Source organism: Oenanthe melanoleuca, chromosome 1A (assembly GCF_029582105.1).
Source record: "Oenanthe melanoleuca isolate GR-GAL-2019-014 chromosome 1A, OMel1.0, whole genome shotgun sequence".
Taxonomy (NCBI): Eukaryota; Metazoa; Chordata; class Aves; order Passeriformes; family Muscicapidae; genus Oenanthe; species Oenanthe melanoleuca.
The window spans coordinates 21,860,810-21,875,362 of record NC_079334.1 but is presented as its reverse complement, the minus strand read 5'-3'; the positions used below and the strand labels follow the sequence as shown (position 1 = coordinate 21,875,362).

Sequence of the window (14,553 nt, the reverse complement as noted above, 5' to 3'; positions counted from 1 at the left end):
TGTGCAAGCCACTGACAAGCCCCAGGTTCTCCCACCAATAGCAAGGAAGCCATTGCTGGATAATGCCAGGTACCTTCCAGGTCAGAACAGGCTGTGGGGTTGAAGGGATAGTGGGTAGGCCAAAGCAGGCTGTAGGTGGGGTTCAGGATGAGGACACTATATGATTGCTTGGGAAACGGTTGTGTAATCTTTTCACAATGCTCCACTTCTTCCTGCAGCTGAGCTTTTTGCGGGGGGGGGGATGGTGAAATGGGAAGGAAGGCATAAATGTAGACGAAGTGGCATTTGATGTGGCTTTTGGTGCTACAAAAGTGCATAATTAAAAGGTGGCTGGGGGGGCAGCACAGGTGTGCCCGCAGCCAGCATTCCTGCCACAGATAAAGGATTGTCTCCAGCTTTCCCTTTTGCCTCACCTCACTTATCTGCTGGCACATTCCAGTCAGGTTAGCCATTACTGTGACATTTCCACAGCGGATCCTACTCATCCAAAATGAGGCAGGGAGGCAGTGAGATTTGGGCTGAGTTATGTGGCTCAGTACCTCCTTGCACAGGACTTCAGGCAAATAGTCCCAGTTATTACATGCTGCTGCTCTAATTGAAAAGTATCTCATCACCCAAAAGCAAGACCAATGTGTGACAGCAAACACTGGGACACTTCAGGCTGGGTGGGAGAAGAGCAGAGTACAAGAGCATCTTACAGAGAGCCTGGTCCAAGGCAAGGTGGCAGTGCCTCTGCCCTCCCTCTCCACTTCTTCACTGCACAAGATGGAGGGGTTGGTGGCTGGGGCTCCAGCAGACATAGCAAGGAAAACAATAAAGTCACAATAGCCAAGGGGATGCACCAGAGAAGTTAGTATCAAAACTGTTTTAATAAGGACAATAATAAGTGCATGGGATACAGAGGGGAGGCAGAAAGGATAATTCCAAGATATGGGTCTTTGGCCTTGTGTTATGGTCTGGGAAACAGAGGGTAGAGGGGAGCTCATCCTGAGAGCCCAGGTCCCCACCCTGGAAGGTGCAAGGGAGAATAAGGCTGATCCTGCTGGGTGCTAGACCCGGGGACTTCTTGAAGCTGATGCTTGCCCTGGTTCGCTGCTGGTGGCTAGCATGAAGCAGCCCCTTGAGGAGGCTGGGGAACATGGGCTTGCCCTTAACCTTGGTGGCCTGGCTACAAGTGGCACTTCCACGTGCAGTAAGTGCACACTCTGGAGCTCTTTATCCTGCTCTGAAGAGCTTCCTGGCAAAAGCAGCCGGGTGGTGGGTGAGCTGAGTGGGAGCAGAGTCCTGCAGCCATGGCCCAGCATCTCCTCCCACTGCACACCCCCTCCTGTCCCAGAGAACAAGGGGGGTCCTGTGAGGGTCCCTCTGGTGACCTCAGCCCCCGAGCATGCTGGCTCCACACCAGGGCACAAAGGCACTTCTGTGAGGGCCCGTTTGCACGCGGGCCAGCGTGGGGGCAGCTCATTCCAGGGTGGCTGTGTCACCCAGGGCCACTGGGTGAGGGACATTAGCTATGGCCCACATTACCCTTGGTAAGGGGTGTGCTGCAAAGAAAGGCGTGTGTGTAGGGGAAGGGGAGGGGGACAAGGATGGAGACACAAACTGTGCCACCACCATGAGGATGGTGGCACAAACCAAGTGGCTGCAGAGGAGTCTCCCTTGTTCTGAGGCAGGGGGAAAAGAGTAATTTTTAGGGCCTGAACTGCTGGATTTGGTGACCTGACAACCTGCCTTTGCCACCAGTCAGCCAAGAGGTTTCTCTCCTCTCAATTGCTGAGAGGAGTGGAAGTCAGGAAGCTGTCCTAAGCGATGACCAGCAGCAGGAGGCAAGTGGAAAGATTCCTGATTATTTCTGTGCATGCTCTCATCTCCTGAACACTGAGCACACAGCGTTTTTGGGGGGGCAGGTGAAAAGAGAAAGCTCAGGTCTGTGGGGTTTGCCTGCCCCTTGGGACCCCAGCTGACCTTCCCCTGTTGATAGATGTGCTATACTGAAGGGTCTTGCACCAACTGGAGCTGGGGAGATCCCATGCCATACATGCCGGAGCTATCAGTGGGAATATCTGTGGGGAGCCATTGCAGAGGATGGTTGGAGACATCAGTGGAAGGATGGAGTATGTCCCCAGACATGCTGGTAGAGCCAGGCTGAGGGTTGAGAGAGAGAGAGTGCTGGGCAGAATGGGATGGGGTAGGAAAGATTTGGGGTTCCTTTGGCACATGGGAATGTTCCTTTGCTGTCTAATGACCGTGAGGCTGGAGAAGGGGTGCTATGCCTGGCTCTGTGGTGCCCACTGGCCCTCTGCAGCAGCCTGGCCCAGCCCCAGGGAGTCCCCCAGGAGATGGGCTCTCCTGCCCTCCCCAGCCGGCCCAGTGCCCCCCCTTGGCAAGGAGGTCACCCACTGGGTCTGCTGGTGACACTGGCACCAGCAGGTGGGGCACAGGGAGGAGGGCAAAGACCCTGGCACCAGTGTCTCTGGTGGGGCCTGTGAAGGGAGGCATGGCTGTTCACACCTTGACTTCATCATCCTCTTCCTCCTCCTCATCGGCATACTCGAAGGAATTGCTGCGGCCCCCTGGGGCACCACTGTAGCTTTCCTGCAGGCTGGAGAGCTTGGTGTCCTCCTCCTCTCCTTGGTTCCAGCTGGCCTCGGGGGAGCGGCTCTCCCTGGTCACCTGTGACCCCCACAAGGTGCTGCTGGGGCTGTCCCACGGGGTCTGTGTCCGGGCCTGCCGGGGACCCTCGCCCTTCTCCGAGCTCCGCGGGGTGCTGGTCCCACCGTAATGGCGCGCCAGCACCTGGGCTGCTCGGTCAAACTCTCCAGCCTCAATGGTGCAGTCGTTCCAGTGGCCCTGCCACGGGGACCCTCTGGGCGCCGCCCCCGGCCCCGAAGCCCAGGCAGAGTTCGCTCCAGCGCCTTCAATGGCCCGTGCCTCTCCGTTGGCATGGACCGACAGACCCGGCAGGGAGCTGGCCCCCGGCAGGCTGCTCTGCCTGGAGTGGTCCCAGAAGCTGGATGCTGCCTTGCTCTCTTCGTGGGATGCACACACTGCTGGAGGGACCCTGTCCTTGGTCCCCTCGTCACACAGGAGGTGTGGGCCGTCCTCCCCCACCTCATTCCCATTGGTTTCCGAGAAGCTCATCACCTGGAGGAGCTCGCTCATCAGGGAGGGCCCCAGGTCTAGGCGGAAGGACAGCAGGGAGTCAGAGCGATCCAGCTCATCTTCCCCAGGACAGGCGCTCTCCTGGGCCTTCTCCAAGCGAGGTCCACGAGGAATGGTACAAAATCCAGACTCCAGCCCTGTGAGGAAGAAGGTATGGTTGGTGAGGCAAGGGAGGAAGGCTGACTTACTTCTGCAGCGGATAAAGAACACTGCAGCCAAAGCAGCTCAGATCATGCTCCTGCCAGCAGCACTGGCCTCTAAAGGACAGGTCAGTGTATCTCTGGACATCTCCAAAGCCCAGAGTTACAGCAGAGGGTCTCCAGGTGGGCTCTGGGCTTGGTAAGATGGCAGTGGGGGCTGAGCCAGGCAGACGAGACCAGGAGATGGCAGCATTGCTTCAGCCTGCCTTTCCCTCTGAGCCCGGCCACCTCCCCCAGCTGCTGGAGGCACCCCGGATCCAACCCCCACCCCGAGACCTTCTGCTCCAGACCTCCCTCCCTGGGGAAAAGCTGAGTACAGCCAGTGCTGGGAGGCTGGAGAGGAGCCACACGGATGTGCTGTCCCATCCTTTCCACAACCCCTCCCCAACAGGCATCCTGGCTCGCAGGGAGGGATGTGGACACGATGGAGAAGGGTGGATGGAACCCCTACGGAGCAGCACACGGAGATGCAGAGGTTGGCACAGCTAGGGACAGGACTAGAGCATCTGTATGGAGGTGGGGAAGGCCATGCTGTGGGTCCCCTTGACCTCACAACTTTGGAGTGGAATTGCTCCACTGTCCCAGCACCTTTCTGACTTCCTCAGGGAGGCTGCTTAAGTGAAAGGTGTAGGGCTGAGGGTAGATGGGGGGAGCTCCCTTACAATGACTCCACACAGGCTGCCAGCTGTGTGGGGCTACAGGAGAGGGGGGAGAAACAGAGAAACCATCTCTTTGCCACTTTGAGGGACTCCCTGGGAGGAGGCCCTGGTTCAGAGCATCGTTAGGATTATCTGCTCAGAGGTATTGCCAAGACCAGGCAGTCTTAAATATCCCATTTCTCCTAAGTAACTCACAGGGGAGAAAACTGGGGCATGGAGAAGGCCTGCAGAGGATGCTCAGCCTCTGCCTCGCGCTTCACTCACCGTAGGCCTGGTGTGTTTTGGAGAAGCTGTTGGAGGCGCTTTTGAAGGAGAACTTGCTGGTCAGGCCCCGTCCGGCGCTGCCCCCGTCGTAGGTGCCCTCGTTGAGCTGCGGCAGCGACACGGCGTTCTTGATGATGGGCGAGATGGCGGGGGGCGCCGGCGAGGCCCCGGCCGGGTCCCCGCTGCCCCGTCTGCGCAGCGGCGTCCGGCGGACGTGCCGCAGCGTCCGGGCGAAGAAGTTGTTGGCCTTGGCCGTGTCGGCCCCGCCGTGGTTGCTGAGGAAGGAGGTGTCCCCGAAGACGTCCCCGCCGCGGCCCACGTGCATGGTGTGGCGGAAGTCGCCCAGCGGCGGGCTGATCATGTCCGGCGTCAGCTCCGACTTCAGCCGCCGCTTGCCGTGGGAGCCGGACACCCAGCTGAGCACCGGCAGCTTCCCCAGGCTCATGTTGCACCCCTCCTCACGCTGCCTTTGAAAAAGCTCCAAAAATCAGCCCTCAGCAGGCCTGCAGCGCTGGGGTGCTCTGTCACATCCCCAGCCTCCCCATTGCTTCTGCTGCGATGCTCTTGGGGTAGCAGCTCATGTCACGTTGGCTTTCCGCAGGATTCCTGCTTCCCTGCGCTACGTCGTGCTCATGAAATCAGCCTCACAGGGTATGTCCTCAGTGGTGAGGACAGTGGTGACACGGAAATTTCCTCAGGCGGTGTCTGGGTCACCTCCTCGTTCTGTGGAGGTCACTGGAAGCTGTGTCTGATCGTGGACTTAGAGGTTAATCCACTGTCCTCTACTGCTGCTGGTGACTGGGAGCCAGTCACGGATGGGGCAGCAGGCAACGAAGAGAGCTTCAGGTGGACTGGCAGGGCAATAGCATTGGTCCCCTTGTTGGCCACCTAAACAGGGCAAGAGGAGCAGTGAAGCCCTTAGATAGGATTTTCCCAAGCCCATTGGCAGTACCCACAGGACTGCCTGAGGAGGTTAAAGGCAGTGCATAAAGCCTTGAACCAGTGAGGTTGCTACTGCCTGCCTCCTTACCTGGCCCTTCTCTTGGGGAAGAAGAAAAAGGCTTTCCTCCAAAAACATGTGCTCTCCCTCCCTTTGCTGACCTACCTAAGTATGCCTTAGTTTCCCGTCTGCTTTGCCAGACCCACACCACAACACAGGCTGAGGATTTCCCTCCGAGGCAGAACCTCCTCCCAGAGCAGTGCCCTGCTTGGCTGCCCCAGCTCCTGGGGCGAGAAACCTCTCCCTCCTTTTTGCTATTCAGATGAACCCTTGAGGAGAGGGTGAGGCCTGGGGCCCATGTGCTTCTCGGGGAGGAGTGGTGGGAAGCAAAAATGCAATATTTGTATATTGCTTTGTTTGTCCTTCACTGGCTGGGTCCCCGGGTGCTGGGCAGACATGTTGGAGAAGCAGGGAGTCAGCAGTGCAGCAAGGTCAGCTGCTTTGCAGACAGGGGAAACTGAGGCATGGCAAGGGAGGTGGTTGCCTGAGGCTGGAGGAGAAGGTGGGGTGGCTCCCTGCACTCAGGCAGGTCCCAGAGGCTGAGGGGCAGGCAGGAAGCAGCAGCTGGATGCAGGGCAGGGTGATGACCTCCCGAGTCAGTGGGGAGGACTCTCAGATCGGCAGATCCCCTGTTGTGCATAGCAAGTGGGAGAGGGTGGGTTGGGGAGAGGAGAGGATTCGGTTGTGGGCCATCTCAGAGTGTCAGTAGCCTGGGAGCCAGCTGGGGACGTATCCTTCCCTGGGTTCAGTTCTGTGGCTGGGGCGTGAGGACAGAGCCCAGTTGCTCCAGCAGGGCTGGCTGTGGGGACAGCATGCCAAGAGGTGACGCAGGAGATCTCCTGATCTCCATGTGCTGGGACCCTCACTGCTGCAGGGCTTCCCCTGCCACGTTCCCTGCCGCTCCTGCTTGTCCGTGCATCGCCTTGGAGCAGCCAGGCAGTGCCAGGATGGCAAAGGCTCTGGTGGAGGAGAGTCCTGGACATGAAATTGCTTTCCTGGCCGGCTAGATGCATTTTTGCTTTGCCCTGGCCTTGTTTGCTCACCCGGGGCCCCTCTTATCTGCCAAGGGTTAATGACTGGGGAAGAGAAAACAAACCTCCCCCAGCAGTGCCCAGCACCATTGGCTGACTCCCAGGGTGGCAGTGGCCTCCTGGGGTGGCAGTGGCTGGTGGCAGCACGGACAGAATGGTGGCAGGTTGGGTTCCTGCTGACCCCCAGCTCCCTGGCACATGCAGCTCATGCCTTCCTCCTGCCCACAGAGGCCATGCAGCGCTGCCTTGCAGCCAGGACAAACCAAGCATTTGGCAGATTTGGGGAGCTATTTGCTTTCTCTGGCAGAAGCCCACCCATAGCCATGGGTCAGGGCTCTGCTGGAGTGCAAAGGAAACTACTACAGTGGTCCCTGCAGCACAACTGGGGCTTGGGATCACAGGGAGAGAGGTGCCACCATATTTTTGAGCTGTCCCCAGGATCTCCCAGGAAAGCAAGTGACCCTGGGAGAGGGGATTAGGTGAGCTACAGCACTCAAGTTTTTACTTTCCTCTGCACATTGGAGCCCCTGAGAAGTCCAAAGTGCGATCTGTTCCCTTTAGCATGTGCTGCACCAGCCAGGGCTACTCTGAGGGGGGACCCTCCTACCCCATCCTAGGTCCCCCACACAACACAGCTGTCCTGCACACCCCTATGGGGGACATCACACCTTGGGATGGGATGGGATGGGGAGACAAGGAAAAGGGGAGATGCGGGCAGAGAACGTTCTCTTGTTCCCTGTCTGGACAACCACTGAGTGAGGGAGTGGGGTGGAGGAAAGTGTGTCTCCTTCCTTGTCTCTGGGTCACCACAGGGAAGCAAGCCAGCAACTCCTGGCCCCTGGCTCTCCTTGCCTGCTGGCAGGCAGCAAGCACTGGGAAGAGGAGGGAGGGAGAGAGTGAGGGAGGGAGCGAAGCAGCTGCTGCCCAACCCTACCTGGATGGCAGGTTTATGGCAGGCCTGCTGAGCTCTTCCTCCTTCCAATCTGCCCCTTTCTCCTCTTTCCTTCTGCCCCTGGTGTGGCTCCCTGCCCCTTTGAGCCCTCCCCTTCACCCAAACTGACTCCTCCATGCCAGGGAAACTCGTGATTCTGCGGGCAAAGGGTGATCTGAGTGCTGTCCTTTCCTCCACTGGGCAAAGGGACCCCTCTCTCTGCCTGGCCACCTCTCTGTCTGGGTGCCATGGCTCCCACCTGGCAGCCCTCCATGTTCACCAGTTCCTGGCACAGCAGGCCCACAGCCCACCACAACCTCCCCTTCTCTGGCATGCTCTCTCTGGCTCCCTTCTTGCCTCCTCTGGGAAGCCCCCTGCCTTCAAAGACCTGCTGCCAGCACCTCCTTCTCCTCCTCCCAGCCTGGCCTCCCCCATTTTCCCCGAGTTCAGCTGGTTGCCACTGGTTTTCCACTAGCTGGGAATGGCCAGAGCTGTTCTGCTTGCTGGGAAGAACGGAAACCAGAAAGGAGGGGAAAATAATCCAGATGTCTAGTTGGATAGAGCTGCTGAAACCAGCCTCTTCCCTCCCCCAAAGGGGACATACTGCAAAAGAGGGTGAGAAATTTGGGGTGGTCTCAACAGCAGGAAGAGCGGGTGGAAATGGCTGTGGGTGGCCAAGAAGGCTTTCCCAGCCTTCCTGAGTGATGAAAACCTCCCTTTCCCCGAAGGAAGGGAGGCAGAGTTCCCCTATTGGGTGACTGCTTTGGGATGAGGAAAGCCAGCAGGGACAGGCTTTTGGGGAAGGGGGAAGGGGCTTGGCTGGCTGGGTTGGGCCTCTTTCAGCTTTCCTGGAGCAGTGCCGGGCAGTAGGCAGACGCCTAAATCTGACTCCTGTGCTGCTGGCTGCTATATATATATACAAAGTGATATCTCTGTATAACAAGGATATTTTTCCAAGCAGACATGCTGGGACATAGAGGGAGGCCAGAGCTATGGAGGTGGGCAGTTTCCAGCCATCCCTTCCCTGCCCTTGTGAAAAACTGCTCCCTTTCTTCCTCCATACCCCCAAAATTGAGTTGCCGAGAGCCTGGGGGGCTTTGAGGGGTATCGAGAGCAGGGTTTGGGAGACAAGCGTCCCCCTGCCTTCCCCCGTCCGTGGGACCCTCTTCCACTCCTCTTCCTTTCCTTCCCGCCTCTCCCCCCTGTCCTGTGTCCCCTCTCCTCATTCCCAGTTTCCTGTTGCATTCCTGCCTTCTGCTCCTTTTCTTTTTCACCATCCTTCCCGTCTCGATCGCCTTGCCACCCCTCCCGCTTCTCCCCTCTCCAAACACCTAACCCTAACCCTCACCACCCTTCTCCTTCTGGTCCCAACGCCCCCCTGCCACCAGCCCTACAAACTGATGAATCAAAACTTTCGGGATTTACCTCTTTCGAGCCAGGCTTGTTCCTTTTTCCCCCGTCCTCCAGAAGAAAAGTTGCGAGACACTCTCGGCAGGCCCCTGTAACTTGTTCCGAGGGTTACCGGTGCCGTGTTTCGGAACGGAGCGGGGGAGAAAGGGGAGGCATGGCCCCCTCCTTTTCCCAGGCTGTCCCCCCAAGGCAGGCTCTCCCAGGCTGACGCCCTGATGCCACGGGAGAGAGGGAGCGAAGCTGGCGGGGAGGGGACGTGGGAAGGAGGAGGGCGGGCTGCAGCAGCGCCGAGCCAATCCTCGACCCGGCAAGGAGACCGGAGAAAATGAGATTTATTCCAGCTATCCAGGACAGAAAACTTCAGGAACTTCTCTGGCGCTCCCCTCCTCCTCCCCGCTTCCCCAGTGCCATTTCCCGTCTGCCGGCACTGGCCGCCTCCCGCTCCCGGTGCCTGCTTCCATGGGCTGGGGGGAAGGGGGATGGCCAGCTAACCTGGAGAGAGGAGCCTGGCTGCAGGGCAAAGGAAAGGACTCGGAACCCTGTAGGGTCCCCTGATCACATAGCGCCCCCATATCCCATGTTGGATAGGAAGTTCCCAGCGGTGTGGCACAGGGTTGGGGTCTGTGGGTCGGTCATACCAGACCTGTGGGTAGCATTGGTTTGGGCATTAGCAGGGTGACAGCCTCCCTGAAGGCCTCCTGGGCCAGGCTGGTATTTGTTACAGGGTCAGGACAAGTGTTATGGCATCAGGACAGGCATCATACCAGCCACAGTGTGTCAGAGCAGGGTGAGGGGGTGGCAGCAGATAAATGCAAGGAGGTGCTCTTTGGTGGCACCAGGGAGAGTTTCTGCCCACACAGGGGACACCACATCACTCTGGTATTGTGTGTTATCCCGTGATGCACACAGGGCAGAAGACCCTATTTGTGCCAATGAGGGGCAACCTGCTGGTGGGTGTAGCATCATCAGTACCATTGCTGACCCTCGTGGCCTTCAGGCTTGGCTTGGTGGCTCTGCTGGGGACCACCTGGCCAGGCACAAGCACCTATTCAGAGCCCTGATGAGGAGAAGGGAGGTGTCTCTGCTGGTGAAGGCGAGACAAGACTTGTTGGGGTTAAGTAGGGCTTGGCTGAAGGGATGACAAGATGTCTGCAAAGGAGATGTCAAAATGGAGCCTGGCCGTTCACTGGGCTCGGGGTTAGGGTGCCTGGGCAGGAGCATCTTATTGCTCAGAGTTTTGCTAAGTAGTAGTAGTAGTAGGGTTTGGCACTGTTCTCTGGCTTCTCTTCTGCAAAATGGAAGTTGGAGTTTCTGCCTTCTGGGGAAGTTTATCCATTAGGAATTAAGACCATATGTGCATGTTGGTGGTAGTTTAAGTGAGTCTGTGTGTTGGAGGAAGATGGAAGCTTAGCTCTGATGGGAGATGAGCTCTGCCATCAGTGAGGAAAGGAGGAGAAATCATGGCATGCATCCTCCCAGCTTGCCAGAGGTATGGTAGGCATTCCTTCCCCTAGGTCCTGCTCAGTGGAAGCTAATGGGAGTGGTGGGAGAGGCAGGAAAAGACCCTTTTTTTGGGTCTCCTCCCTCTGTATGGCTGCCAGGGCATTTCCCCCCACCCTGCCTGAGGGGCTCCCCCTCACCCCGTCCCTGTGCCCTGCAGCAGAGGCTGCACCAGGAAGCAGAGCCTGGGCGACGGCAGCCACCTCCACTGGGGAATGCAGAACAAATCTTTTCCAGATGGGATAGGGGCCACGTTCTGCTTCTTGCAGGGTGGCTGGCTCTCCACTGCCTCCTTCTCCTCATCCTGCTCCAAGCATCTCCCTGCTCCAGGCCAGGATGGGCTTCGTTTCCCAGAAAGCATGTGGAAATGCCTTCTCTTCAGCCTCCTTCCCCAAACCTGTGATCTTGCAGCCATGCCAGCTCTGATTTTTGTATGTCTAAATCTAGCACTGAAGTGCTTTGGAGACCCCCAGGATGGTGCCAGCTCTGGGTCTCAGTACTCATCCTGGCTTCTGGCTGCTTGGTTACACCTCCTTGTTTCATATACAACAACCTGGAAAGTCAATCCATACAATCCTGCTTCTCAGCCTATTTATCCACCTTGGCTGACAAATGAGAGGTGGCTGTGAGGCTGGACAGTGCTGCAGAGTCACTGTACCACCCATGGGTGCCCTGGGCAGGAGCATATGCCTGGACCCCTCCCAGCCCAGCTACCTCATTTACCTTCAGCCACTTCAACCTTTCATCCCATCTGTAACCCTAAGCCCCAGGCAGCAGTACCAGTCTCTCCATTACAGAGGGACCGGCCACTGGGCTTATCATGGAGCAGACAAGTGGCCCGGCAGCTTTCCTAGATGAGGATTTGCTTTGAGAACCACAACATCAAAGACAGGGCTGTGCAAATTGCATATCCTCATCTCCCCAGCACTCATCCCTCCAACACGGGGTTGAGGTCTTATGGGTCTTATGGGTGCTGAGTGTGATGGGGAGGGAGAGAGGAATGGATAGGTATGGGGGGGCTGAGGTCTCTGCCCCACACTTCCTGGTACTCAGTCCTTCATCCTATCTCACTTTGCAGTGCTTTCCGCTTGCAAACTCAATGCCTGGAGGAGGCTGATACAGGACTGCCCCTCAGTAAAGAAAAATCCCCCTACTCCCTTTCCCTAGTGCCTGGGAGAAGCCAAGGGATGAGGGCATCCCACCTTGTGATAGGGTGCTCACCCCTGGGGTTATCTTCCCTGCCATTTCAGTTTGCTGCCTTCCCACCTGCCCTCCTTCCCTGGGAAATTTCCAGGGATGGAGCTCCAAAAGCACAACAGTGCTGGAAACTTCCTGAAGAAGGAGGGCAGGCAGGGGGCTCAGTGGAAGGGGGTGCCTTGCTCAGTGCACAAGAAGCAGATATCCTGTTGCTGCCCAGGGTCCCTGGCTCATATTTCCTCATTAACTGAAAGTGCTGCTCGTTTGCAGGTGACTTCCAGATGTTTCCATTCTTCTCTTGGGGCCATGAGGGCACATACCACATGGGTATGGGGATTACTGCCAGCAGTGGGGTGGGGGAGAGAACCCTGCCACGATGGGGATGGGGGTGCAGAGAGCTCCCTTGCCTCATCTGGAGTGGCCTCATCCAGCTCCCCCTCACCCTGGTGCTGTCAGGTCCCTCCTCCCTGCTCCCAGCCCATGGCTCCTGGTGCTGCCTCCAGTCTGAGTCTGGCTGCCCTGGGGATGAGCTGAAGGCAAAGCCGGTTCCAGGGTGAGTGAGCCAGCGTGGTGGCAGGAGGTGACACCCCGGGGCGAGGGACAGGTGTAAACACCCAGCGTCTTGCCAAGAGCATCCCTGGTCTGATGCCAGCTCTGCCTTTGCAGGCACTGCATCCCTCATCCCCTGTAGTTTCTCCACTGGGGTGATTTCTCCTCTGGCTGGACCCCTAGATGTCCTTGACCAGGCTGAACCCATTTTTGTGTCTGTGCTGCGAGTCCCCACACTGTGCCTGCTGCCTTTGAGATAACCAGGGAAAGGGACTGGAGGATTCTGGTTCCCAGAATCCTTGTGCTGCACTGGGGAAGGAAAGCTGGGGGATTTGTGGTGAGCACCAGCAGGCAGGCAGCAGCACTGGGTTAGACCCACTCATGCTGGAAGTGGGGTGGATAACCCTGCGAACACACATTTCTAACTTCCCCCACCAACTCCTCCCCTCCCCTGGAGCAGTGTGAGGATGAAGGAATGGGACTGACCACGTCCTGCTTGTGGGATTTGCAAAGGGGGGAGTGTGTGCTTTTCCCCTGGGAGCAGGGCTGGGAACTCAAAGCCTCGGGGTTTGCCAAAGCCCAGGAGGAGGCACGGATGAGTTCCCAGGCTTGTTGGCGGCCTGCCTCCCTCCCTCTGCCCATCTCCTCCTATCCCAAATATTTTCATCTTTCCTCCTCCCCCCACGCTCCCCAGCTTCCTCCTGGTATGCTAGTCCTGTCTGCTGGCCAGGGATGTGGGGTGCTGTAGGGCTGCTGTGGGTGCTGTGGGGTGATGTTGGTGTGAGGGTGGATGGACAGACCCCAGGACAGACCCTGAGCTGTGCTTTCCCTCCGAGTTTTACATGGGCACAGAGGAGAGGGAAGGGGGGGTTTGGGACATAGCTGGGAGGGGGAGGGAGGATGTTGCATAAACCAGAAGTAATCCAGGAACAGCTGCCTGTGGCCTGGAAACGCTTCTGTGATTCCACGTACTAGGAAAGGAGATGTAAATATAAAGATATATATTTATGTATGCAGACTACATCTCCCCAGAGCTACCCCACACTTGATTCTCCAGTTCTTTTTCACAGACCTTGTAAAAGTCAGTAGGGGGAGGGCTTAGATATAAATTTGAAGCTTGGAGAAGTAGCTCTCTGTGTGCAGTGGGGTCTGTGAGTCTCTGTGCCCTCCCTCAAACACGTTCCCTTGGCAGGACAAGGACGGGGAGCACATCTACAGGAGGTTAAAGCCTGTGCAGCCTGGAGGGAGCTGGAATGGAGGTTGTTGGGGTGAGGAGAGAAAGGAGGAGATGGTAAGGGTAGAAGGGATACAGAGGGGAAGGAGGGGATGGGGGTGAGTGGGAAACTCTGGGCCTTTGGGAGGAAAGAGCCTTTTGGAAATGAATTGTGTGAGGAGGTGCAGAAAGGTTCTTTGGGGAAAGGAGGAGCTGGGGGATTTCAAGGGAAGGGAGTAGGTCCCCCAGGGCTGGTGTGGCATGGGAGAGGGGACCATCAAGGAATGGGAGATGCATCCATAGAGCAGAGGGGGAGTGGCATTCAGGGGTGAGGAAGGGTACAGTGTACTGAGACAGGATATGGGGATGTAGGGAATGGGGATGAAGAGATAAGTCATCCATGTTGGGAGCGGGAGACCATGCTTGGGAAGAGGTGAAAGCCAGGGGAGTGGTTGGACACAAGGCCTGGACAACTCTTTTATCCTAATGATTTTGCCTGTCCATCCACTCCATGTATTTTTGGCCCACGGAAGGAAGGGGGTGGGGATGCAGAAGCAGCTAAAAATAGGGGTGTCCCTGCCTGTTCCCCCAAGGCGGGCATCCGTCCATGTGCCTGTGGGGTTGCTGCGGGATCTGGAGGAGGGGAGCAGATCCAGCCTCCTCCCCATGGCGTCTGGCTCTGCTTTTGTTTGTCTCACAGCCCTACAGGGACAGGAAGAGGCTGCAGGGCTGGGGAACAATGGCTCATTCTCCGGGAGTCTGTGCCTGCCGAGGAGCGATAGGGGACACGGGATGGTGGCCAGAAGGCACAACCTCCCAGCGCCACTGCTGCAGGAGCTCAGCCCCCAGGAGGAGATGGGCTCCACTGCTGGGATGCAGGGGACCTTCCCCAGCCCACCCCTCCTCCCCAGGTTCCTGTGTCCTGGAGCAGAGGGGACGAAGGGCTGACTCACAGTGGGTGCACTTTATAGAGGAGACCAGGGAGGCAATGCTGCCAACCTGAAGAGAAGTGGAAACACTTTTCAAACCAACACTGGGAAATGTCAGCCTCTCCTGAGCCTCTGAAACCTGGAGTGTGGCTGGAGCTTGCACCCCCCAGTGGGAATGCCCCCAGGTGGGGCTGGGAAGGTATTTATCTGGGATAAATATGCCTCTGTCCCAGCTGTCACTCTGCTCCCCGAGGCAGTGCCAGTATTGGTGGAAGCTCCCTTCATGCTCCGTGCTCCCTGCTGTCTGGGAGACTGCCAAGGGGCATGGATATGTGTGCATGGCAGGGGGTGATAAATCCTTTTATCCTACCTCTTTCTTCTCCAGACCCTCCTTTTGAGGCAGTGTCTCTCCCGGATGTTAGATCTAACAGCATGGTGCTGGAAACTCCGCAGGGAGAGTGCCTGCCCACACTTCTTCTCCAGACTTACTAGGTGTTAAAACCTGAGG

General features: G+C 57.5%; 1 protein-coding gene across 4 annotated transcripts; it reads right to left on the bottom strand.

Moving 5' to 3' along the window:
- Positions 1-850: 850 nt before the first annotated feature.
- Positions 851-14,553, bottom strand: CDC42EP1 (CDC42 effector protein 1). Of its 4 annotated transcripts, none has more exons than XM_056482223.1 (4): positions 14,416-14,533; positions 8,673-9,149; positions 4,286-5,173; positions 851-3,299 (listed from the first exon to the last, which is right to left on the bottom strand). In XM_056482223.1, exons 3-4 carry the CDS (start codon positions 4,728-4,730, stop codon positions 2,506-2,508), a joined length of 1,239 nt encoding a protein of 412 aa, XP_056338198.1. In that variant the 5' UTR covers positions 4,731-5,173; positions 8,673-9,149; positions 14,416-14,533; the 3' UTR covers positions 851-2,505. The 4 variants fall into 4 exon arrangements, with proteins under 4 accessions (XP_056338198.1, XP_056338199.1, XP_056338200.1 ...); XM_056482224.1 differs by having other exon boundaries at positions 8,673-8,955; XM_056482225.1 differs by lacking the exon at positions 8,673-9,149 and having other exon boundaries at positions 14,416-14,553.

Excerpts from the sequence above, each read along its gene's own strand:
- CDC42EP1 (XM_056482225.1), bottom strand. The coding sequence starts at position 4,730 with ATGAGCCTGGGGAAGCTGCCGGTGCTCAGCTGGGTGTCCGGCTCCCAC. Across the intron at positions 3,300-4,285 it reads CAAAACACACCAGGCCTACG|GGCTGGAGTCTGGATTTTGT; the intron begins GTGAGTGAAGCG and ends TCTTCCTCACAG.